Source organism: Kogia breviceps, chromosome 3 (genome assembly GCF_026419965.1).
Source record: "Kogia breviceps isolate mKogBre1 chromosome 3, mKogBre1 haplotype 1, whole genome shotgun sequence".
Lineage (NCBI taxonomy): Eukaryota > Metazoa > Chordata > Mammalia > Artiodactyla > Physeteridae > Kogia > Kogia breviceps.
The window spans coordinates 99,521,307-99,548,470 of record NC_081312.1 but is presented as its reverse complement, the minus strand read 5'-3'; the positions used below and the strand labels follow the sequence as shown (position 1 = coordinate 99,548,470).

The 27,164-nt window shown below is 35.7% G+C and overlaps 1 protein-coding gene across 16 annotated transcripts in view; it reads left to right on the top strand.

Annotated features, from left to right (window-relative positions):
• MYO9A (myosin IXA) overlaps nt 1-27,164 on the top strand; it is a 279,561-nt gene that overhangs the window by 213,339 nt on the left and 39,058 nt on the right. For all 16 annotated transcript variants that reach the window (XM_067029270.1, XM_067029272.1, XM_067029275.1 and 13 more), the window contains 7 exons: nt 1,839-1,981; nt 4,590-4,813; nt 5,308-5,424; nt 6,957-7,145; nt 14,611-14,658; nt 18,963-19,074; nt 21,016-21,077. In XM_067029270.1, the coding sequence (XP_066885371.1) occupies nt 1,839-1,981; nt 4,590-4,813; nt 5,308-5,424; nt 6,957-7,145; nt 14,611-14,658; nt 18,963-19,074; nt 21,016-21,077 (895 nt within the window). The remainder of the gene's footprint in view (nt 1-1,838; nt 1,982-4,589; nt 4,814-5,307; nt 5,425-6,956; nt 7,146-14,610; nt 14,659-18,962; nt 19,075-21,015; nt 21,078-27,164) is intronic.

Genomic DNA, 27,164 nt, shown 5'->3' with positions numbered 1-27,164 from the left:
TAGATCTTCTACATAAATAAATATAACTACATTCATGAAACCAAACAATACTTTAAAGGGAAACATTCATAATAAAAAAGAATATTTGAAAATTGAAACTGTGCTAGCATAAAGAAGTCAGAAGAGTTAGAAAGAAAGTTGAGGACATCTGTCAGAAAGTTGAGCCAAAGACAAGAGACAAGAAAAGATAGGAAAATTAGAGGAGCAGTTCAGAACATCCAGTGACCCACTGATAGGAGCTCTGGAAAGATAGGACAAAGTAAAAATAAAGTAATTCAAATAAATTTCATGGAACTGAAGGACTTGAGTTTCTGTAGATTGAAAGGACCCCCTGAGAGCCCAACATAATGAATGAAAATAGACCCCTACCAAGAGACACGTCATCATAAAATGGTAGAGACAAAAAACATCTCCATTATGATGATGAAAGTAGCTTTTCAAGTGATGGTTGTACAGCAATCACTGAGGGAACCATGTCAGATTAGAGCAGGTTAGATGGCTCTGGGAAAGATTTCTTCAAGAACATGGAACTGATGGTGTACCTACTATGTTTCAGCATGTTGAGAGGAGATACGCACAAATGGGGAGACACTTGGAGGTGAATTGGATGTAGGAAAGTGAGCAAATGTAAAACAAAACACTAACTCTAGAAAAATATTGATTATGGAGGGTACTGTATGTCTCAGTTGTGAATATTATTTACAGAGTAAAAAAATAGTGACTACTACTAAAAGAAAATACTGTATATTGATCTAACTAAAATTATGATATTCTGTTGCGGGGATGTCTGTGTTTGTGGAGGGTATAGAACTGGAGTGTTGGAATATGCTTAATTATTATTTGTGGTCACAAATATGATAGCAATATAAGTATAGTAAATATTAAAAGAATCAGTTAAATAAATTCAAAAGGGTTGCTCTAGGGAGGAGAAAAGGAATGAGAATGGCAGGAGAATGCTATCATTTGTAATAAGTCTTGTAGAACAATTTCCCTTTATACTAAATGGATGTATAGGATTAGTAATAAGCTATTAGAAAAAGAAGGAAGCATGGATAAAAGAACATGGGCTTCAAAAGCAGACAGACCTGTTTTTAACTTCCATCTCCATCAGCCCTCTGAGCCTCAGGTTGCTCATGTGTAAAGTTAGGATAAAAATACCTATTTATCATGGTAGTTGTGAAAAGAAGGCATCATAAGTAAGGCATAGTGCCTGGCTCCTAGTAGATGCTCAAAAAAAAAGGAACCAACAAATTAATGTACAAGTAAGCCTCCTAATATGAGGTTAGGATACATACTATATGGTCAGTAAATGTGAACTGTTATTATCTCAGGATGTTTCCTTGATTTATATGATGGGAGAGAGTATATAAGCACTAAGAATGAGGCAATATAGAGCATAGTAGGTGTGATTCTCAACTTTGTTACTCACTGGCTGTATAACCTTGGGAAAGTTACCTAATGTTTAAGCTACCAGCTTTTCACCTGGAAAACGGTTATGGTTTGAATGTAAAGTTGTTGTTATAGTTTATTAAGGTAATTCTATATAAGCAGTTGTGCCTGGAGCATGATAACAACTCAAATAAATGGTGGTTTTTGTTAACATCCCTGAGTCTCATTATTTCTGTACTCAAGATGAGGAAACTATCATTTACCTTCCAGATGAAGTTTAAATGTACAATTGAAGATTAAATATGACTAAACTTAACTGTGAAGGTTAAATGAATTAATTCACATGAAAGGTGTTTATATAACTTAAAATGACATACAGATATTGTCAATAGGACATGCTAATTTCCATTGTTACTTTTTTTTTTTTTTTTTTTTTTTTTTGTAAACAGACCTCAGAGAGCTAAGATGAGATTCTGGGCCAAAGGGAAACAAGGGGAGAAGAAGACTACCAGAGTGAAACCTGCCACCCATTCGGAGGTTTCGGCTCTCTTTGCTGGTTCAGATATGATTCCAGCTCATCAGTTTCCAGATGGTAAAAATGGACAAAGGGTGGAGATTGTCTTCATAATTTCTGTTTACTCTTTCTGAAAGTTTACTATCCCTCTAGTATTTGTAATGGTAATCCTCTTGGTGAGATATTCAAATGAGATAGGACCAAGATTATTAAGTCCCTCCTTAACTAATAGATAATTATAAAATTAAATTTTACCTATAATAGAAGTTTCAGGGAAATGTGGCACAAAACAGTGAAGTAACAACAACTTCAAGAACGATTGTGAGTCTTCAATTAGCTTCAGTTTTCTAAAGTGTAAAAATCTAACCATTATTCATTCACTTAACAAATGTATATTCCTAGTAAAAATTAATGACAGCAGCTAATTTTTGAGTGCTTACTACATACAAGGCACTGTACTAAGCATATTGTATATATTAACTCCATTGATCCTCACAACAATTTTTTGAGGTTGGTATGATTATTATTCGCAGTTTATAGATAAGAAAGCTGAGGCACAGAGTTATTTGCTTATATACATATAGCAATTGGCAGAGCTGAGATTTTAATTCAGGCAGTCTAGCTCTAGAGTCCGTATTCATAACCATTGTGCTAAAGTACCTATTATATGTTCCTGGGACTTTATAGTGGTAGCTGTTATTTTAACTTATGGGGCATCAATCATAGCACATTAGAAAATACCCAACAGTTAGTTCATCTTTTGAGATATGGCCTTTCTAAATGCTAGAATTATTAACTCTCCAAGGATTCCAATAGTCCCAGTATTAGAAGATTAGCCCATTCTTCCCAAGCCCTTTGCTCAAGTATGTATGAACATTATTAATTACCGTGTAAAGAGGTGGATGTGTAGTAATGAGTGGGTAAAATACCGGTGGGTGGATGAAATATCAGTATTGAATAAAATAGAAAGAGGCCCTAGGAAGAAAGTTATTATCTCTAAGAAGAGATAGAACAGGCCCAGTTAAAATAAGTAAGCAAAACTTCTCACGTCTAGAATGTGATAAAAATAAAGGGACAAAGGATAAGATAAAGGGAGGAAAGATCAAGCTTCACATGGGAATGGATGAGCCAGAGCAGAGGCATCTGTGTGTCAAAGGAAGAACTGGTAGAAATTTAATTAGAACCCTGTTTTTCTGTCTTGTGGCTTTGCTCCTATCACTTTGCAAACTGATATGGATAAAACCAGTAGTAAATTAAGTGAATGCTACAGGTTCAGTTTGGAAAATTTGGAATTCCTAAGAGCATCAATTTGTTTTATCTTATCTGGTTTACAGTAGTCATTCTAAATTTTTCATATTTCACAGTTATGTTCTCCACCGCTGATTTCCAAGAAGGAATTAGGAAGCTCTTTGGTTGAAGTATATATTATTAGCAGACTTAATTATGTGTTTGCTTAATAAGGATACATGTATAAAAGTTGATTGTAGCCTTTTTATTTATCTTTGGGTAGAAATTTATTAAGGTAGCCCTTGTTTTTAATGCTGAAATTGGATTATAGACAGTTTCTTTAGTAACTATTATTTCTTTTAGTATAAAGAACAGTATTGACTTTGCTAAATGAAATAATTAGATACTTGTATATCTAGGTTATATAATGGAATTAATATTAGTTGACACCAATTTGAATATACTTATATCCTATATCTTTATAATTTTTATTCTGGTGCCATATCTCAAGTTTGTTTCACTTCCTGCCTAAGGTGGCATTTAGCAAGTAGGAGGCTATTTTTTTCCTTTATTGTCAGAATTAGCTTTTAGATGGAATGAGGATATACCATTGGACAGAAGTTAAGGTAAATATATGTGAGGAAAACATATATGAAATGGGGCCAACTTTCTCATCAAGCCCCAGGTAGGCGTTGGCAAATCCAGTGTAGTTCTAGATTATAATGGACTACATGGAACCCAATTTCTCTGGTGTAAACAATTGCAGAGAAAATTTGTTGTGTTTTCCAATATAATATACAGAGCTAGTTAATTCCAGGACTTATCTGAGAAATTCATACAGTTATTTGGGAAATATGTGTGAAAATCCTAAATAGCAAGGGGACACAGGCAGAAGTGAACCAGTTGAGTTACCTGGTTCCCTAAATAGAGGTTGCCAGCCTAACACCAGATATTGTCACTGGAGCATTTATGGCTTTAGACCCTAGTAAATAAATAATAATAATTATCTAACTTCACTGGCTTATTGGATTTGTACATAGCTGGATGTTCTTTCAAATAGATATAGTAAAGCTTTGACTGTGTTAATAGTCAGCATTTAACATGCTAGTGTGATTGTATACTCTTCTTTCTTTTCTTTGGGACTGAGGTCTTTGGGATCCAGGCTTCAGTTCTACAAGACTTTTCCATCCAGATTTTCAGTATCAGACCTCATCTCTTTGGGAGACATGATAGAATTTCCCATTGAAAAGTGATAATTCTTAAATACATTTTCTGTACAAATGTACAATCTGGATTTACTGCCTAACTGCCTGAACTTAAACATTAATGTTACTTTACTTTTCAGATATTTACATGTTTCCTTCAGTGACTTACTAAAGGAACTTAAAAAGAAGGATGTAGAGATTTCAGTATTTTTACTAAAATAAATTTTGTTTGGACACTCTATCTTGATTTATAGAATTATCTCAGAATCAGCCAACACCTCCTTTGAGTCCAGAATTGCCTGGGAGTTGCCGGAAGGAGTTCAAAGAGAACAAAGAGCCTTCTCCAAAGGCAAGGCGCAAGCGAAATGTGAAGATCAGCAGCGTGGCTTTGGAGTCTATGCATTGGCAAAATGACTCTGTCCAGATCATAGCAAGTGCCAGTGATTTAAAAAGCATGGATGAATTTCTTCTGAAAAAGGTACCCTTTGCCTGCTCAGTTAGGCCCCTGAGAAGATTTGACTGTGGAATGCTTGTATATCAGGATATGCCCCCTAAAGTATATATGCTTCAGTAAGTTAGAGCGTCTGTTTCTTTACTAGAAAGGTGCAAATAGTAGGATCTGTATAAGTCAGACTGCATAGACAGGATTTAAAGTTTTAGGCTTTACTGTTGACTTCAGTTTTACCATAACTGTCATGTTGCATTCTGTATGGGAAGGTGAGGCTTGTCATTGCACACTTCGAGTTGTCTTTTTGGTAGCAGAACTGTGGAATCATACAATGTTAGAAGGGACTTTAGAAATCATCTAGTAGTAATAAAAGTTTGGCTATCTGGTCATGCTTTTATCTGAGTCCCATGATAGTTTGCACTTTCAGGATGGTCATTGTTGAAGAAACAGTATGTGTCCAGAGTGGCATTCACTTCTTTTCAATTTAGTTGATTGTGTACAAAATCTCTTTCTGTGGTCCCCAGATGAATGACCTAGATAATGAAGACAGCAAGAAAGACACACTAGTGGATGTTGTATTTAAAAAAGCTCTGAAAGAATTTCGGCAGAATATCTTCAGCTTTTATTCATCTGCATTGGCGGTAAGTTAAACTGTGTCAGGAGATATTCAGAAGTTCAACATATGAAAAATTTGACAATGCCATAAAAAATAATACAGGGGCCATGTTCAACTAGAGATTTCTCCAGTGTCTTCTTTTTGTTTTAGGGATAGATAGGGAAAAGCATACTGACTGACCTCAGATTAATAGCATTCTCAAATTTCCTTGAGCAGTTTTTTTTTTCCCCCTGTTCTAGGTATCTGAAGGTATTGAATTCAGATATTCTAGGTATGATTCTTTTTCACCCAGTGGCTCTTTACTATTTTGACTTCTCACGATCCATTTAGCTCTGGCTCCAGCTTCTAATTCTCATTTGTGTTGGAATTATTACACTTTTTTATTCAGTAGAATTAGAACAGTTTATGTTCACCAATTTCTATATATGAGTTTGTATCACTTTCAGATTTACCTATACTTTCATATGATGTTGGCTATGGTTTAGAAAATTTATTACTGGTGCTAAAGTATATAATAATTAATGCTTTTGATCTATAGAATCTTTATTAGTATCTCTGAATTGTCATATTCTATAAAAAATAATTTGTATTTAATTGTTTTTTCTTTGTTCAACCTGTAATTTAATGTGTAAAGAGAAATCAGGAGAACTTTCCTATGTATATTCTACTCAGTATAAGATTTTTTTGCCTTTTAAAAATAGGAACCATGCAGTCTTAGAGAGCAATAATTTCAAGACCATAATAAAGCAGTAATCAGGCTACGGCAAATGAGTAGGTTTGGGTAGAGACAATGTTGGCCATATTTTTCTAATCCTGCTAACTGCTTGTCATGCTTCATACCTTTATTCTATATTAGGGACCAGTATACTTTGTATCACATAGGAAGAGCCAATGTTATGAAATAGAGCTTAATAGTGGTTTTCTGACCCTGGATCAAAGAGGTTCAACTTCTAATTCTGAGGAGGTGAAAGAGAAATACATTTTAAATGTATATAATACGTTTTGGTCACTTAAATGCTGTCTTTTTCTTTCTCATGAAGACTCCACACCTCATTTAAATAAGTTAAAAGGAATTGCATGTAGATTCCTTTGCAAGAAATATGGTGTTAATTCTAAGCATGTCATTCTTCTTTGGAAAAATGAATCAAAGTAAAGGTTGCCTAATGTTTCACTAGGCAAGAATTCAGGTATTCACTTTTTCAGTTTTAGAGTGGAACTATCTAAACAAGGTTCATTTCTGGGGATAGGTAATTAAGAGGGATGCAAATAATCTTTATAGCTAAATATAGTTAAAAATTCCCAGGGCTTTCTCCAATTATTACATTGTTTAAACTGTTAGGTATTTTACTAAAATTTAACAGCTTTTATTCTGCAGACATTCCATAGTAGAGTGGGAATTTACAAATACCACATGACTTCATGGACATGCCCATTAGAAAGTATATCAGGATCCTAATTTTTATTCAGAATAACTGCCCAATAAAAATTGAATCAGTCTTCTGTATATAAAGAATTTCTTCATAAAACCTTACATTTTTTTCTCTTATTGCTTATTAGATAGATGATGGGAAAAGCATACGGTATAAAGACCTCTATGCACTATTTGAGCAGATTTTGGAAAAGACCATGAGGCTTGAGCAGCGTGATTGGAGTGAATCTCCAGTCAGAGTTTGGGTCAACACTTTTAAAGTGTTTTTAGATGAATATATGAATGAATTCAAGACTATGGAATATATACCCACAAAGGTAAATATATTTTGATTTCTAAAAGGGTTCAGCTTTGAATTCTTCTTAAGAGTCTGGGACATGTGGTATTTGAGAAAAACATTACAGTGAACGTGTCAACTACTTTAGCACTACTTTAGATCCAGCAAACCCCATTCTGCCCTAAAAGTTCATCAGACTGTGTTATCAAAGCCTTCTGCCATTAATACATTCTTCACTGAGTTAAAATATAATGTTGTGCCATTAAGATTATACCCTCAGCTTTGATAGAGGTCAGTACATAAATTTCGTTTTGAAAAACAGTGGTTAAAGACGTGATTTGTTGTATCATCTACCAGCCTTTATGTAAGGACACACAAATTATATTTCTCCTTGAATTAGGTTTTAGGAAAATGTATGTTTCTGAAAATCTATATAATAGTAATAATATTTATTGAGTACCAGGAATTATACTAGGTGTTTGATATTTTATTTACTTCTTGCTTCCTATTAAATAATTATTATGAAATTCTTCTTACAGAAGAGATAGTGGGCTTAGAGAAGGTTCTCAGTGTGTTTTCTTTCAGTACCCCAGCTGAAATAATTAGGTATCTGATTATTGGATAGTAGGAATACTATTAATCCTTTTTATTGTCTCCCATTTTATTTTCAGTTATTCTGATTTATGTATATTTAGATTTATAAAACATTTGAAATCATTTTGAAGTAATCAGATATAAATAAATCCTTGAAAATTCTTCTGTTCTACATCTAAGTTGAGGTCTTATGTTATGCAGAAGAAGATTCTTACTAGGCTTATACTGCCTTTGTAATTTTAAAAGATTAGATTGAGATTGTTCTCTACTATGGCTAACAGGAAACGTCATATGTAAAAGAACTTTTCCATGTCCCAGATGATACCTTTTTAAAAAATAAATAAATAAATTTATGTATTTATTTAATTTTGGCTGCACTGGGTCTTCGTTGCTGTGTGAGGGCTTTTCTCTAGTTGTGGCGAGCTGGGGCTACTCTTTGTTGTGGTACGTGGGCTTCTCATTGTGGTGGCTTCTCTTCTTGTGGAGCATGGGCCCTAGGCACGCAGGCTCTAGAGCACAGGCTCAGGAGTTGTGGCGCACGGGCTTAGTTGCTCCACAGCATGTGGGATCTTCCCGGAGCAGGGCTCGAATCCATGTCCCCTGTGTTGGCAGGTGGATTCTTAACCATGGCGCCACCAGAAAAGTCCTGCAGATGATACCTTTTGTTTTTAAATTTAATTTAATTTATTTTTTATACAGCAGGTTCTTATTAGTTACCCATTTTATACATATTAGTGTATATATGTCAATCCCAATCTCCCAATTCATCCCACCACCAGCCCCCATGCCACTTTCCCCCCTTGGTGTCCATACGTTTGTCCTCTACATCTGTGTCTCAATTTCTGCCCTGCAAATGGTTCATCTGTACCATTTTTCTAGGTTCCACATGTATGCATTAATATACAATATTTGTTTTTCTCTTTCTGACTTACTTCACTCTGTATGACAGTCTCTGGATCCATCCACATCTCTACAAATGACTCAATTTCATTCCTTTTTATGGCTGAGTAATATTCCATTGTATATATGTACCACATCTTTATCCATTCATCTGTCAATGGGCATTTAGGTTACTTCCATGACCTGGCTATCGTAAATAATGCTGCAGTGAACATTGGAGTGCATGTGTCTTTTTGAATTATGGTTTTCTCTGAGTATATGTCCAGTAGTGGGATTGCTGGATCGTATGGTAATTCTAGTTTTAGCTTTTTAAGGAACCTCCATACTGTTCTCCATAGTGGCTGTATCAATTTACATTCCCACCAACAGTGCAAGAGAGTTCCCTTTTCTTCACACCCTCTCCAGCATTTGTTGTTTGTAGATTTTCTGATGATGCCCATTCTAACTGTTGTGAGGTGATACCTCATTGTAGTTTTGATTTGCACTTCTCTAATAATTAGTGATGTTGAGCAGCTTTTCATGTGCTGCTTGGCCATCTGTATGTCTTTGGAGAAATGTCTGTTTAGGTCTTCTGCCCATTTTTGGATTGGGTTGTTTGTTTTTTTAATATTGAGCTGCATGAGCTGTTTATATATTTTAGAGATTAATCCTTTGTCCATTGATTCATTTGCAAATATTTTCTCCCATTCTGACGGTTGTCTTTTCGTCTTGTTTATGGTTTCCTTTGCTGTGCAAAAGCTTTTAAGTTTCATTAGGTCCCATTTGTTTATTTTTGTTTTTATTTCCTTTACTCTAGGACGTGGATCAAAAAAGATCTTGCTGTGATTTATGTCAAAGAGTGTCCTTCCTGTGTTTTCCTCTAAGAATCTTATAGTGTCCAGTCTTACATTTAGGTCTCTAATCCATTTTGGGTTTATTTTTGTGTATGGTGTTAGGGAGTATTCTACTTTCATTCTTTTACATGTAGCTGTCCAGTTTTCCCAGCACCACTTATTGAAGAGACTGTCTTTTCTCCATTATATATTCTTGCCTCCTTTGTCATAGCTTAGTTGACCATAGGTGTGTGGGTTTATCTCTGAGTTTTCTATCTTGTTCCATTGATCTATGTTTCTGTTTTTGTGCCAGTATCATATTGTCTTGATTACTGTAGCTTTGTAGTATAGTCTGAAGTCAGAAGGTCTGATTCCTCCAGCTCTGTTTTTTTCCCTGAAATTTGCTTTGGCTGTTCAGGGTCTGTTCTGTCTCCATACACATTTTAAGATTTTTTTGTTCTAGTTCTGTAAAAAAAAATGCCATTGGTAATTTGATATGGATTGCATTGAGTCTGTAGATTGCTTTGGGTTGAATAGTCATTTTCACAATATTGATTCTTGCAATCCACGATCATGGTATGTCTCTCCATCTGTGTCATCTTTGATTACTTACATCAGTGTCTTACAGTTTTCTGAGTACAGGTGTTTTACCTCCTTAGGTAGGTTTATTCCTAGGTATTTTTGTTCTTGTTATTGCAACGGTGAATGGGATTGTTTCCTTAATTTCTCTTTCTGATCTTTTGTTGTTAGTGTATAGGAATGCAAGAGATTTCTGTGCATTAATTTTGTATCCTGCAACTTTACCAAATTCATTGATTAGCTGTAGTAGTTTCCTGGTGGCATCTTTAGGATTCTCTATGTATAGTATCATGTCATCTGCAAACAGTGACAGGTTTACTTAATCCTTTCCAATTTGAATTCTTTTTATTTATTTTTCTTCTCTGATTGCCGTGGCTAAGACTTGCAAAACTGTTGGATAATAGTGGCGAGAATGGACATCCTTGTCTTGTTCCTGATCTTAGAGGAAATGCTTACGTTTTTCACCATTGAGAATGATGTTTGCTGTGGGTTTGTCATATATGGCCTTTATTATGTTGACGTAGGTTCCCTCTGTGCCCAGTTTCTGGAGAGTTTTTATCATAAACAGGTGTTGAATTTGTCAAAAGCTTTTTCTACATCTATTGAGATGATCATATGGGTTTTATGCTTCTATTTGTTAATATGATGTATCACGTTGAATTGCATATATAGAAGAATCCTTGCATCCCTGGGATAAATCCACTTGATCATTGTGTATGATCCTTTTAATGTGTTGTTGAATTCTGAATGCTAGTATTTTGTTGAGGATTTTTGCATCTATAATCATCAGTGATATTGGTCTTTAATTTTCTTTTTTTGTAGTATCTTTGTCTGGTTTTGGTATCAGAGTGATGGTGACCTCATGGAATGAGTTTGGGAATGTTACTTAGCAGTTTTTTGGAAGGGTTTGAGAAGGATAGGTGTTAGCTTTTCTGTAAATGTTTGATAGAATTCACCTGTGAAGCCATCTGGTCCTGGACTTTTGTCTGTAGGAAGATTTTTAATCACAGTTTCAATTTCCTTACTTGTGATTGGTCTGTTCATATTTTCTATTTCTTCCTGGTTCAGTCTTGGAAGGTTATACCTTTCTAAGAATTTGTCATTTCTTCCAGGTTGTCCATTTTATTGACATAGAGTTGCTTGTAGTAGTAGTCTCTTAGAATGCTTTGTATTTCTGCCATGTTGGTTGTAACTTCTCCTTTTTCATTTCTAATTTTATTGATTTGAGCCCTCTCCCGCTTTTTCTTGATGAGTCTGGCTAATGGTTTATCAACTTTGTTTATCTTCTCAAAGAACCAGCTTTTAGTTTTATTGACCTTTGCTATTGTTTTCTTTGTTTCTATTTCATTTATTTCTGCTCTGATCTTTATGATTTCTTTCCTTCTAGTAATTTTGGGTTTTGTTTGTTCTTCTTTCTCACTTCCTTTAGGTGTAAGGTTAGATTGTTTATTTGAGATTTTTCTTGTTTCTTGAGCTAGGATTGTATAGCTATAAACTTCCCTCTTAGAACTGCTTTTGCTGCATCCCATAGATTTTGAATCATCGTGTTTTCGTTGTAATTTGTTTCTAGGTATTTTTAAATTTCCTCTTTGATTTCTTCAGTGATCCCTTGGTTATTTAGTAATGTGTTGTTTAGCCTCCAAGTGTTTGTGTTTTTTACGATATTTTCCCTGTAATTGATTTCTAATCTCATAGTGTTGTGGTCAGAAAAGATTCTTGATACGATTTCAGTTTTCTTAAATTTACTGAGGCTTGATTTGTGACCCAGGATGTGATCTGTCCTGGAGCATGTTCCATGTGCACTTGAGAAGAAAATGTACTCTGCTGTTTTGGGAAAAAATGTCCTTTAAATATCATTTAAATCTATCTGGTCTATTGTGCCATTTAAAGCTTAAGTGTCCTTATTAATTTTCTGTTTGGATGATGTATCCATTGGTGTAAGTGAGGTGTTAAAAGTCCCCCACTATTATTGTGTTACTGTTAATTTCCTCTTTTATAGCTGTTAGCATTTGCCTTATGTATTGAGGTGCTCCTATGTTGGGTGCATATATATTTATATTTGTTCTATCTTCTTCTTGGATTGATCTGTTGATCATTATTTAGTGTCCTTCCTTGTCTCTTGTAACATTCTTTATTTTAAAGTGTATTTTATCTGATATGAGTATTGCTACTCCAGCTTTCTTTTGAGTTCCATTTGCATGGAATATCTTTTCCATCCCCCACTTTCAGTCTGTATGCGTCCTTAGGTTTGAAGTGGGTCTCTTGTAGACAGCATACATATGGGTCCTGTTTTTGTGTCCATTCAGCAAACCTGTGTCTTTTGGTTGGAGCATTTAATCAATTCACTTTTTAGGTAATTATTGATATGTATGTTCCTATTACCATTTTCTTAATTGTTATGGGTTTGTTTTTGTAGGTCCTTTTCTTCTCTTGTGTTTCCCACTTAGAGAAGTTCTTTGTCACTTGTAGAGCTGGTTTGGTGGTGCTGAATTCTCTTAGCTTTTGCTTGTCTGTAAAGCTTTTGATTTCTCCATCAAATCTGAATGAGATCCTTGCTGGTTAGAATAATCTTGGTTGTAGGTTCTTCCCTTTCATCACTTTATATATATATCATGCCACTCCCTTCTTGCTTGTAGAGCTTCTGCTGAGAAATGAGCTGTTAACCTTATGGGAGTTCTCTTGTATATTATTTGTCATTTTTCCCTTGTTGCTTTCAATAATTTTTCTTTGTCTTTAACTTTTTTCAAATTGATTGCTATGTGTCTCCGAGTGTTCCTCCTTAGGTTTATCCTGTATGGGACTCTCTGCGCTTCCTATATTTGGGTGGCTATTTCCTTTCGCATGTTAGGGAAGTTTTCCACTATAATTTCTTCAAATATTTTTTTGGGTCCTTTCTCTCTCTCTTCTCCTTCTGGGACACCTATAATGTGAATGTTAGTTTCATTTCATGTTGTCCCAGAGGTCTCTTAGGCTGTCTTCATTTCTTTTCATTCCTTTTTCTTTATTCTTTTCCACAGCAGTGAATTCCACCATTCTGTCTTCCAGGTCACTTATCCGTTCTTCTGCCTCAGTTATTCTGCTCTTGATTCTTTCTAGTGTATTTTTCATTTCATTTATTGTATTGTTCATCTCTGTTTGTTCTTTAATTCTTCTAGGTCTTTGTTAAACATTTCTTGCATTTTCTCGATTTTTGTGTCCATTACTTTTCCGAGGTCCTGCATCATCTTCACTATCATTATTCTGAATTCTTTTTCTGGAAGGTTGCCTATCTCCACTTCACTTAGTTGTTTTTCTGGGGTTTTATCTTGTTCATTCATCTGGTACATATCCATCTGCCTTTTCATCTTGTCTGTCTTTCTTTGATTGTGGTTTTTGTCACACAGGCTGCAGGGTTGTAGTTCTTCTTGCTTCTGCTGTCTGCACTCTGGTGGATGAGGCTATCTAAGAGGCTTGATGGGAGGGACTGGTGTTCGGTAGAGCTGACTTGCTCTGGTGGTCAGAGCTCAGTAAAACTTGAATCCACTTGACTGTTGATGGGTGGGGCTGGGTTCCCTCCCTGTTGGTTGTTTGGCCTGAGGCAACCCAACACTGGAGCCTACCTGGGCTCTTTGGTGGGGCTAATGACAGACTCTGGGAGGGCTCATGCCAAGGAGTACTTCCCAGAACTTCTGCTGCCAGTGTCCTTGTCCCCATGGTGAGCCACAGCCCCCACCCCCACCTCTGCAGGAGACCCTCCAACACTAGCTGGTAGGTCTGGTTCAATCTCACCTGGGGTCACTGCTTCCCCTGGGTCCCGATGCATACACTACTTTGTGTGTGCCCTCCAAGAGTGGAGTCTCTGTTTCCCCCAGTCCTGTCAAAGTCCTGCAGTCAAATCCCACTAGCCTTCAAAGTGTGATTCTCTAGGAATTCCTCCTCCTGTTGCCAGACCTCCAGGTTGGGAAGCCTGGCGTGGGGCTCAGAACCTTCACTTCAGTGGGTGGACTTCTGTGGTATAAGTGTTCTCCAGTTTGTGAGTCATCCACCCAGCAGTTATGGGATTTGATTTTATTGTGATTGCACCCCTCCTTCCGTCTCATTGTGGCTTCTCCTTTGTCTTTGGATGTGAGGTATCTTTTTTGGTGAGTTCCAGTGTCTTCCTGTCAATGATTGTTCAGCAGTTAGTTGTTATTCTGGTGCTCTCGTAAGAGGGAGTGAGTGCCCACCATCTTGAAACAATCTCCAATAGCTTTTTATATTTAGCTCTAGGATGGAGAGTTTTCTAGAGCTAAAATATGCAAAGTGCAGTCTTTAAAATTAATAATCAGGTAATTAATGTTTAAAATAAAATAATCATTTAAATTAATAATGGTGTGGCTTCTGGGCAGAACTGAGGTTTAAAAAGATAATTTCTAAAGTATCCTTCCATTCTGTTGCTTTTATGAGCACTGTGTTTTACTAAACGTAAATTTTTTTTCTCACGTATGCTTACTAGCACTGCACATTTCCTCTTGAATAAAGAGCTGCTTATTTTATTACCTGTTGAGCAAAAATCTCAGCATTTGCAAAGAAGTAAGAAATTAGTTAGTTAGTTAGTTAGTCTTTGTTATGTCACATTTTCTTGTATTTCTCTCCAACCAGGTGCCAAAAACAGAGAGAAAGAAAAGAAGGAAAAAAGAAACTGATCTAGTAAGTTGTAATCTATTATTTTTATGTTACTAAAAAGTAATTTTTTAGACCACCAGTCTGAGCTGTATCATACAGTATTTCTGTGGAAATATTAAAGAATAAGTTTATCAGATGCCTAGGGGGTAATCATTTACGTCTTTACAAAAATTTGGAATGACAAATGTGTCTTGAATTCTTTGGCTTGACTTGTTATTAATGGTGGCTTCCTAAAATGGTAGAAAACTGAAATGTTTACTCATGAAAAGTACAAATATGATCTCTTTTCAGAAGTAGGGGTAGGGAAGGAGTTTTTTAAGGAGCTCTCCCTCCCTTCTGAAGAATATGAGGACTATTTAGGATTTTACAAATGTAAGTCCTAATTCAAGAGACATTCCCAAAGGCATTTGAGCATATTTTACCATTGTTCATGTTTTTATCTTTTGTATTATATGTCTCTGTTGCATACTTTACCATAATCTCTGTAATTACAAGGATGAGTTAAGCCCTAGAGAAGCTCATAAGCTGCTAGTGAAGGCAGGCATTTAAAAAATTACCACTTTCAGATGTGATAAGTATTATAGTAGAAATAGTACAAAGTGCTATGGAAATACAGAAAGAGAAAATGAAGGAATAATTTACAGAAGAAAAGATGTTTTTGCTAGTTCTTATCAAGTGAGTAGTAGTTTAGGCAGCCAGTATCTAGCCAAAGGGAAAGAGTATGTCCAAAGACACATGAGTGAAAAACCTGGCATGTTGAGCCAGTAGCTTTAATAGGCTCAAGTATTGCATGTTTATGTGGGGGTGGCTGGAAAAGTAGGTAGAACTTTGGCCGGCAGTCTACCTCCAAAGTACATCTAATATCTGACCATTTCACACCACCTCCACTGCTGTTACAGTAGTCCAGTAATACTATGTCTTGTCTCATAATTGATCTGCCTTCTTATATTCTTCTCCCCTTACAGTTTTCTACATAATAGCCATAATGAACATTTAAAAACAAAAATCAGGTCATGTTCCTCCTCTACTCAGAACTCTCTAGTGACTTCCAGTGTTACTCTGAGTAAAACTCAAGAGTTCTTACCATGCCTACAAGACTTGACATGATCTTGACCTTGACCTCTCTAAGCTTCATTTCTTCCCACTCTCCCCTTGTTCCCTCTGCTTCAGTTGCATTTGCTGCCACCACCTTCTCCTCTTTCTTCCCAAGTTGTTTCCCCTCCTCATCCTGTCTTCCTCCCTTTCCCCTGAAAAAGTTAAGCTTTAGGGCCTACAGAACCTGGATTCACCCCTGCCAATGGCAAATTCTAATCCTAGAATATTTATTGTTAACCTTATTAATAAATCAGGATTATAAATCATCCCCTATCACCTGTAAAACAAATTCTAAGGATTTTTAGATCATTGCTTGTCACTTGTCCACTGTGTGTGTTAGAAGCATGATCTGACTCTATTTTAGCATGATCTTACCTGTTAAAGAGTTTCTTCCTTTTCATGGAAGGAAAAGGAATCCTGAAAGTAGGATATTTAAGCCCTTAGCCTGGCTTACTTTTGTTCACCAATGGAGAAACTTTAGACAACTTAATCTTTGAGTTTCAATGTCTTCAATAGGAGTATATGTTACATAAAATAGGAGTAAAATAGGATTACATAAAACAGGTGTAATGTCACCCACCACTGAGGATTTTTGCGATTGTGTATGAAGTAAAGCATAGGGAAGGTGGAGGAGTAACAGGAAGGCACCTGTTATTTAACAGGTAGTGTTTAGGCCTTTTATACATTTTAAGTCATATAAGAATAGTCTTTTTCATATCGATGAGGGAAAGAACAATACCTCAAGATAAAAATGAGTAAAGCATATGACATTTTAAAAAAAGAAAATTCATTAATTCAACTGCTATTATATTTCAGGGCCTGTGATAAGTGCAGGTCATAGAAAGAAATGTTAAGAAATATATGAATAAATGTTTATACTTAATACTATTCAAATTAAAATGAAACAACAGTGATTTTCTACTTTGTCCATCTATGAGCAAAGCTAAATTAGTTACCTAGTTTGGAAAGATAAATAAATATATAGATTTTTTTCAATACTGCAAATGGGGTTATTTGCATAACCTTCTTGGAGAAGGTACTTTAATAATGGTGTATTAAAAGCCTTAAAAATATTAAAAACAAAACCAAAAACCCTTTGATGCAGCAATTCCACATACAGGAATTTATCCAGTGGATATATCAATTTGTTCACACTAACATGTACAGGCTCTTTATTGAAGACGAATTTATAATAAATAAACGTTTTGAAAACAACCTAAATCAGTAAGGAAATGTTTAAATAAATTAGATACATCTATATAATATAATACTGATTGGCACTAAAGTAAGAGAAACCATTCTCCAAGATGTTTTATTAATTAAAAAGAGCAAAGAGCCAAACACTATATAGAACACTACTATTCGTATATTTTTATAAAACCAAAATATGTTTATAACTGTACACACACACACACACACACACACACACACAAAATATCTGAAAGTATACACAGGAAACTGGTATCAGTGATTATTTCTATAAGAGGAACTAAACAGTTGGAATTCAGAGGTGAAAGAAAGGTTTTCATTGTATTCTATTTTGTACCTTTTGATCCATTTTAAAGTAATTTTTTAATGAAACTAACTTAATATTAAGAGTTCCAGTAGAGGAAAATAATGTACATGTGTATGATTTACAGTTTCATTAAATAGAAGGATATCTGTGTGATAAAATGTCAATATCTGGAAATATTTGAGACATTACAGAGCCAAGGTCATATTATAAAGCTGTGGTATGGATGAACTGTGAGTTAGATCTTTTTCATTTAGTTAGTTGGTTATTTGATTAATTAAGACAAAAATGACTACTAATACTCGCCTACATGTACGTATGTATGTGTAAATGTGTGTATTTATTTATTTTTAAAAATTGAGATATAATTGGCATATAACATTATACTACTTTCAAGTGTACAACATAATGATTCAGTATTTGAACTATATATACTATATAGTTACCAAATGGTGACAATACCATTTTACAATCCCACCTGAAATATCTGAGGGTTCCAGTCTCTCCACATCCTCTCACCAATAGTTAGTTTTGTCTAATAGTTATAGCTATTCTAGAGGGTATGCAGTGGTTTCCCATCATGGTTCTGATTGGCATTTCTCTGATAACTAATGATTTGAGCATCTTTTCATGTGCCTCTTGGCCATTTATACTTCTTTGATGAACTCTCTATTCAATATTTTGCCCATTTAAAAAATTGAGTTGTCTTCTTATTAATATAGTTCTTCGTGTATTCTAGGTAGAAGTCCTTTATCAGATATATGATTTTCAAATATTTTCTCTTTATATCTCTATATTTTATCTTTTTATTTTCTTAACGGTACTTTGAAGTAAAAGTTGTAAATTTTAGTGAAGCCCAGAGAATGGATTTTAATGTTACAGAATATGAAGAGTTGATTGGTGTGGTTTTAGATTCCATATTTCAATTGACATTTAAGTTACCATTTGCAGAGTTTTAATATTGTGCCATTTTCTGAAAGGACAATTAAATTATTTTTCCATTTTCAAATTTCATATCTGTATGAAGCTTAATTTTCTTCATATTTTTCAAACTTAATTGCATACTGCCACCAGATTGCATACAGAAGTGGATATGAGAATCCAGTTGTCTTTTATTAAGCCAGACATCAGAGAGGTTTACAAAAATGTAAAACAGTACCCCTCTTGTCAGTATTTTGTGTGTGTGTTTTAAAGATACAGTTGTTGGGGCTTTCCTGGTGGCGCAGTGGTTGAGAGTCCACCTGCCGATGCAGGGAACATAGGTTCGTGCCCCGGTCCGGGAAGATCCCACATGCCGCGGAGCGGCTGGGCCCGTGAGCCATGGCCGCTGAGCCTGCACGTCCAGAGCCTGTGCTCCGCAACGGGAGAGGCCACAACAGTGAGAGGCCCACGTACCATAAGTAAAATAAAATAAAAATTTGAGAACCGCTGCTTTTAATTTAACATGCTGATTCAGAGTTGCATAAGACAGCTCTTATATGTTTATAACATTGTTTTCTGACTTTCATATAAGTTGGTTTTGTCTCTACTAGATTGTTCACTTTTTGAAAGCAGGGATCATATATTTTACCTTTATTTTATTTCTCAGATCATAATTCTCCTCCTGGAATAAGTACCCAATGAAGACAACAGGGAATTGAAGGATTTCCCAATGCCCGACATGTTAGGGCAGCATTTACTGTGTTGGCTTTAACATAGATAGCTATATTTTTTCCTTCAGGTAGAAGAGCACAATGGTCACATCTTTAAAGCCACCCAGTATAGCATCCCTACATACTGTGAGTACTGTTCTTCTTTGATATGGATAATGGACCGAGCCTCTGTTTGCAAATGTAAGTATGAGAGTTCTTTGAAGAATTTTTTAACCACTTGATGTTTCTGTTTCCATGAGTTTTCTTATATCTTCTTTAACATTAAGGAATAATTCACACTCCCTAATTCTTTAACTTCATCTCTCATTATAGTTCCCTTTACCTGCTCTTTGTTGGCAAATAAGATATTTTGGTGTTCTTTGGTCACTGTACTTGAAGCTCACTCCATCTGAAATGCTCTTCTCTCAGATGTTAGTATGACTTACTACTTCAGTTGATTCATGTCTCCACCCTCCTATCTAAAATGCCACCCCATCCCCCAATTCTCTATCCCTTTACTCAGCTTTTCTAGTCTTTATAGTACTTATCACCACCTAAGATGATGTTAAGTATTCATTTGTTTTCTTGTTTGTCTGTCCCACTAGAATGTGTTCTCTGTAAGGTCAGGAAACTTATCTGTCTCTTCTGTATACCTAGAAGTATACAGAACAGTTCTGGCACATTATAAGTTTTAGTAAATATTTATTGGGTAGATGGACCTATAGATGGTTGGATGAATTAATGAACAAATTCTTAGATTATAACCAGAATGGTACTTTTTTCTACTATAATCCTTTATCAGAACCTTTAAATCCTAGAATGTGAGTGGAGATTTTTTTGTGGATCAGCTTGGTTCGGGCTTACAGAGGGTCTTTAGCTTCTACTCCTGTCATTCCATACATCTATTCTGGTGCTTTTAATAATTTTGTGAGGCTTTGTTTACTAGTGGGCCAGAACTGAATGAAATAAATATTAGGAAGGGTTGGGTCCAGTATGACAACAAGGATGCAAATCATGTTCACCATAGTGAAATCACAACTTGGATATTGCTGGATATGTTCACTTGTTCTATGGTTCAAAAGTGGTTTTTGTTTTATTATCAGTAGTCTAAAAAAATTGCAGTGAAAGTGAAATTGGGAGTAGTTTGCCATGTACTTGACTGTTTAATGTTAGTCTGATTCCTGTAGGTTTGGTATGATTTTCTCTGTGATCTGAAACTGAAAATATAAAGAATCTGCTTTTTTTTTTTTAAATGACTTGGGTGGGTTTGGTTTGATTTTGTAACAGCATTAACTAACTTTTTTTGTGCTTATACTGGTGATTTCACCAGTACAATGGTATGGTCTCCCCTCCTTGATCTTGGCTTTGAAAACCCCTCAAGTCATGCTTTAGAAGCTCAAGAAGGATATTCAGGTGTTGATGTGCAGGAGCCAGAGCTGGTGTACCAAAATGACGTAGGCCAAGTATTTTCTCAGTATCCTCCTCTCAGCGTTCCCTTTGTACCTACTGCTGCCTAGCCACCCTGTTATCTCCTGCTCTGAGAAATTATTTCTGCTCTGAACTTTTTCTTTATCTCATCTTCCCAATCACTACTAATATTCTTTATGTTCTGGTTCCTCAGAGCTCTATTCTGGACCTTCTGGGATAGTAAATAAGGCCTTTCTTATATCTTAGTATGCTACCAAATTTGTTTTTATTTTAGTAAAGGTCTTTGACAGTAATGCTTTTCTTACCCATTGGAATGATTCTTAATAGGTATTTCTTTCATTTTAGCAGATCGTAGAACAAATTTAAGAGGGGAACATGAGCGCTAGTTTGTGAATCAGACCACAGAGATATATATTCTGCTGGAATATGGTGGGGACACGGGAGGAGGGGTGGGCAATCTTGAAAGAATAAAAAGCTTTTTCATAGACAGTGGTTAGAAATTTTAGGTGTGTTTTTCACCTTCATTTTTTCTGAATTGAATGAATTAAGACAATTTTTCATTCTAATACCATACAAAGTATATGTATGTGATACTATAGCAGTCTCAGATTTAAAGGAAAAAATTTGTGCTCAAAATAAAGCAGTAAACTTATTAAGTTCTTGTCACTGATGTACAGACTTCTGAAAATGCTACATTCTTAACCTATTTTTCAGTATGCAAGTATGCTTGTCATAAGAGATGCTGTCTGAAAACCACTGCCAAGTGCTCTAAAAAGGTAAGAAGTTATCATCTATGAGTAATAAATAACAGGTCTGTTGGTTTTTCGTGCCTTGTAGAAAGAAATCAAGGCCTCTTTGATGATTTTATACAGTAGCAGTTTTCAAACTTTTTGGCCACAAATCACAGTAAGAAATACATTTTATATCATAATCCAGCATACACGTATAGAGAGATGTGTATATATAGCTGAATTGATTTTCCTGGAACTATATTTACCTTTACTACATGGGAACTACTAAACTGATTGCACAACCGACAACTTATTAAAACACTTCTTTTAAAGGTTTCCTACTTCTTTAAACACTCATAAGTGTTTCTAGAAATTGTCTTGAAAGTGGTAGGCTACAATTAAAGATTTTAACATGAACAGTAAAATTCACCAGCATAGTTGGTGTTTTTACATATTTCTACTTGGATACACAGACAGATCTAAAGGATACTGAACATGTACTCTGCTACCTTTATGCTTCAATGAAGCAACAATTTTGGAAATATTTCAGGCTTTTATTGGTTTATAATCACATTTTCTTATTTATTAGTCACATATAATTTTAACAATGCAAATCTGAACTATAATAAAATGTGTGTACATGTTTACAGCCCATGTATATATTTTGCATCTGTTCCAAATTAGTAGACAAACATGGCAAAGTACAAAGAGAAATTTGACTCAGGGCTTAAAATACAGTGAAGGTGGGGCATCTGCTTCTATCTAAGACGAAGTAGCTTCTGGCAGACTAATATTCATGCTGAGAACAGGTGAAAAAAGTCTGTTGCCTAGCATTAGAAAGCTGCCCAGGCAAATTGAATTTAGGGGCCTAAATCTTACAGAGAAGAGAATTACAGATTGGTGAATCTATACCTGTGAGATGTTTCTCTCCTACTGGGAGTTTGTCAATTTTTGTTGTAGGGCAGGAAACCAAGATTCTGGGAAGAGGACCACACTTAAGAGTCGGAGAAGCCAGCAATGCTCTTAGAAATCTGATAGAGTTATAGAGAAAAAAGTTGGAGTTTGGGATTACCAGGACTTGAGGGACCATGATCCAAACATATAGAGAAGTGAGCCTGAAACTCAGAGGTTTTTCCCTCAAGGCGTTTTCTGAATTCTTAAGCTGCACAGGGCAAGAGGCTAAGAAGCTAAACAGAAAAGCAGATTAGAGTATTTTGCAGTATCACAGTGTCAAAGAGAGAAAAATTGGACTTGGATGACCCACTTTTGAAAAAGGACCCTAGTCAATACTCTAGACTCTTCAGTGAGACCTGTGAAGAGCTATACCCCAGGAAAGAGGATGAAGCATTGATAGCATTGATTAACTGAGTTTTATAAAAACTGCAAGGCAGTCCTTGATTGGATTAAGATGATCTCTTCCTTTTTCTAGCTACCCACCTACAGAGAATAGGATGAATTCTCTCTAAAGAGAGATAACATTGTTGAGAGCCTTTACAATTTGTTCATATATGAAATTAGACATTAAGAAATGAGACTAAGAAATAAACAGACAATATCTGTAGACTCGTAAGATGACCCATTACTGAATTCAGACATGTATTTTAAAAAATTTTAATTAATATGTTTAGATGCTAGATAAAAAGATTTAAAATGCCTTTTTTATCACAAAATTGAAATATATATACAAAAAAGAGCCGAGCTTCCCTGGTGGCACAGTGGTTGAGAGTCCGCCTGCCAATGCAGGGGACACGGGTTTGTGCCTCAGTCCGGGAAGATCCCACATGCCGCGGAATGGCTAGGACCGTGAGCCATGGCCGCTGAGCCTGCGCATCCAGAGCTTGTGCTTTGAAACGGGAGAGGCCACAACAGTGAGAGGTCCACGTACCGCAAAAAAAAAAAAAAAAGGAGCCAAATGGAAATTATAAAAATAAAAAATGCAATTGAAATTGTAAACTCAAAAGATAGGTTTAACAGTGTATTGGCCATAGGAGAAGAGAAGATTGGTGAGCTGAAAAATAGATAAGTAGAGATATCCAAGCATGGAGAGTAAAAAGAATGGGGAAGTACAGAAATAAACATAGAGACATATGGGAAAGGATGGAAGTTTCTTAAATGTGTGCAGTTGGAGTCCAGGAAGAAAAGAGAACAAGGGAGAAGCAACATTTTAAGAGCTAATGGTCAACACATCAACCACTTTCAACCTAAAGTGGGATAAATACAAAGAAAATTGTACAGGGGCTTCCCTGGTGGTGCAGTGGTTAAGAATCCGCCTGCCAATGCAGGGGACATGGGTTCGAGCCCTGGTCCGGGAAGATCCCACATGCCGCAGAGCAACTAAGCCCGTGTGCCACAACTACTGAGCCTGTGCTCTAGAACCCATGCTCCGCAACAAGAGAAGCCACTGAAATGAGAAACCTGCACACCACAACAAAGAGTAGCCCCCACTCACCGCAACTAGAGAAAGCCCGCATGCAGCAATGAAGACCCAACACAGCCAAAAAATAAAACTAAACAAAATAAATAAACTAATTTTTTTTAAAAAAAAAGAAAAGAAAAGAAAATTGTACCAGATGAACAGTCCTCCAAATGGAAGAAAAGGAAAATTTCTTAAAAGCATTCAGAGGAGGGAAAAAAATAACCCCTGCTAAAGGAGCAGTGAAAAGACTGACAACTGACTTATCAATAGAAATGAGGGAAGCCAAAAAGACAGTGGCTTGGCATATTTTAAGTGTTATAAGAAAATAAAGCTAACTCAGAATTCTGTACTTGGTGACAGTAGCCTTCCAAAGTGAAAATGATGTGTAAACACTCCAGACAAAAACTCAGAATTTGTCATCAGCAGACCTGCAATAAAAGAAATACTAAAGATTCTCCAGGCAGGAGGAAAATGATCTCAGATGGAAACAGAAGTACAGGAAGGAGTGAAGAGCTATGGAAAGAGTAAATAATATGTGTAAATATAAATGAATGTTGACTAAAAACAATAATAATATCTTGTGGCTTAAAATATAAAGAGAATTAAATTATGTGACAACACCACCAAGGTGGTGGGGTAAATGAAGTTAATCTATTCCAAGGTCCCTGGATTATCTGAGAAGTGGTGACGCAGTGGTTAAGAATCCACCTGCCAATTCAGGGGACATGGGTTCAAGCCCTGGTCCGGGAAGACCCCACATGCCATGGAGCAGCTAAGCCCATGCGCCACAACTACTGAGCCTGTGCTCTAGAGCCCACTAGCCACAACTACTGAGCCCGCCTGCCACAACTACTGAAGCCTGTGTGCCTAGAGCCCATGCTGCTCAACAAGAGAAGCCACTGCAATGAGAAGCCTGCGCACCGCAAGGAAAGAGTAGCCCCTGCTTGTCACAACTAGAGAAAGCCCACACACAGCAACGAAGACCCAACGCAGCCAAAAATAAATAAACATATCTGACTTAAATATGTTATGAGTATTTGTTGTAGTCTTTAAAGTAGCCACTAAAAGAATAGCAGATAAATATATAGCTAAAAAGCTAATAAAGGTGGGAAAATGGAAAAACAAAAAATACTTGATTAATCTAAGAGAAGATGAGAAATGAGAGAAACAATCATAAGTCAGGTCAAAGAAAATAAATAGTGGATTGATAGATATAAGTCCAAATATATTGGTGATTACATTAAATGTTAATAGACCAAATACTTCCAATTAAAAGTCTAGGATAGGGACTTCCCTGGTGGTCCAGTGGTAAAGAATCCGCCTTCCAATGCAGGAGACATGGGTTTGATCCCTGGTCAGGGAACTAAGTTCCCACATGCTGCGGGGCAACTAAGCCCACACGTCACAACTAGAGAGAGAAAACCCACACACCACAACTAGAGAGAAGCCCAAGCTCCACAACGAAGAGATCACATGCTGCAACGAAAGATCCCCCATGCCTCAATGACCTGATGCAGCCAAAAAATATATATATTAAAAACAAAAAAAGACTAGGATAGGGACTTCCCTGGATGTCCAGTGGGTAACACTCCATGCTCCCAATGCAGGGGGCCTGGGTTCGATCCCTGGTCAGGGAACTACATCCCACATGCATGCCGCAACTAAGAAGTCCTCATGCTGCAACTAAGAAGCCCACATGCCGCAACTAAGAGTCCTCATGCCGCAACTAAGAAGCCCACATGCTGCAATTGAGAAGTCCTCATGTTGCAACTAAGAGTCCATATGCCGCAACTAAGAAGTCCACATGGCACAACTAAAGATCCTGTGTTCCGCAACGAAGATCCCATGTGCTGCAACTAAGACCTGGTGCAGCCAGAATAAATAAATAAATAAATATTTTTTTAAAAAAGACTAGGATAAAACCAACTGAAAAATCTCTATGATATGCTATTTACAAGAAACATACTTAAATATGTTTAAAAAAATACAGAAGTTTGAAAGCAAAAGGTTAGATAGATATAGCATGCAGAGACTAACCAATAGAAAAGTGGTGTAGCTGTAATAATATTAAAATGTACTTTAGGACAACAAACATTACTTCAGGTAAAGGTGTTTCATAATGATGAAATGGTCAAGCCATTAGGGAGCTATAAAAATTCTAACTTTAGAAGAGTCTATTATTATAGTTTCAATACCTGGAAGACAAAAATTCAGTAAGGTTGCAACTGATTTTAAAAACATGCTTAAAAATCGTATCTACTTGATGTGTATTGAACCCTGCATCTTACAACTGCCTGAATACACAGTCTTTTCAACTGCACATGGAACATTTGACAAAATTTATCATATGTTGGGCCATTAAGTAAGTCCCTACAAATTTCAGAGGATTGAATATATTGAGAATATATTCTATGACCAGAATAAAATTAAGCTATAAATCAACATAAAGATAACTAGACAATCCTCAAATGAAAATGGAAAAATTTTGAACAAAATGATGAGGAAAGTATAACACAACAAAAGTATGGATATAGCTAAATTTGTGATTAGAGGAATATTTATAGCTTTAAGTATATATTAATATACATTAATAATATATTAACGTACAATACATTATAATACACATTAGAAAGGATACAAGGATAGAAATTATGTAAACTTCCATCTCTTGAAGGTAGGAAAAGAAAACCCAGCAAATTAAACCCAAAGACAATAGAAAGAAGATAATAAAGAGAAATAAATGAAATGAAAAACATTTATACAAAAGATAAAAAGCTACAAAGCTAAATTTTAGTTCTTTGAAAAGACAATGCATAAACTCTTAGCAAGAGTGATCAATAAAGAGAATTTTTTAAAAACCAAATCATTCACAAGAAGAAAAACATACACCAGCAGATACTGCATACATTAAAAGGAAAATAAAAGGCTATTATGGACACCTTGATGCTAATAAATTTGACATTTTAGATTAATTGGGCAAATTCCCACAGAAACACTAAGTTAAACTAAGTCAAGGAAAGAAAATCTAAAGAGTTATATCTATTAAAATAGAATCTGTAATTGAAAAAGCTTCTCACAAAGACATTTTCAGGCCCAGATGGTTTTGCCATTGAATATTTCCCAGTGTTTAAGGAAGAAACAACACCAGTCTTTTACAGACTCTGCCAGAGAATGGTAAAGAGTAAATACTTCAGTACTTTTTTTCCCCAAATTGACGAATGAAGATAGTGAAACCTTGAAGTCAATCATGAAAAGGATAAAGGAAAATTTTAGTTCAGGCTGTATCATAAGCTTAGATGTAAAAGCCTTAACCAAAATGTTAGTACATTGAATCTGTGCTAATGACAGATGAAAAAAAAAAGACTTCATGATAAAGTTGGTTTTTAATCCACAAATGCAAAGTTGGTTTATGGAATAAATCAGTTTTTTTAAAAAAATCATTCAAAAATCAGTTGATGTAATTCACCACATTGAACTAATAAAGAAAAAAATATGGTCATCTCAATAAATACAAAAAAAGTTTTAGATAAATTTCAAAAACCACTCACTATTCAAAGAAGAAAAAATCAACTACAGAGTGGAAGAAGATATTTGCAGCTTGGATCTACAATATCTAAAAAGCATCTACAAATCAGTAAGAAAGAGATGGTCAACTCTGTGGAAAAATGAGCACATAACTTAAGCAAGCACCTCACAGGAGAGGATTTCCAAATGAC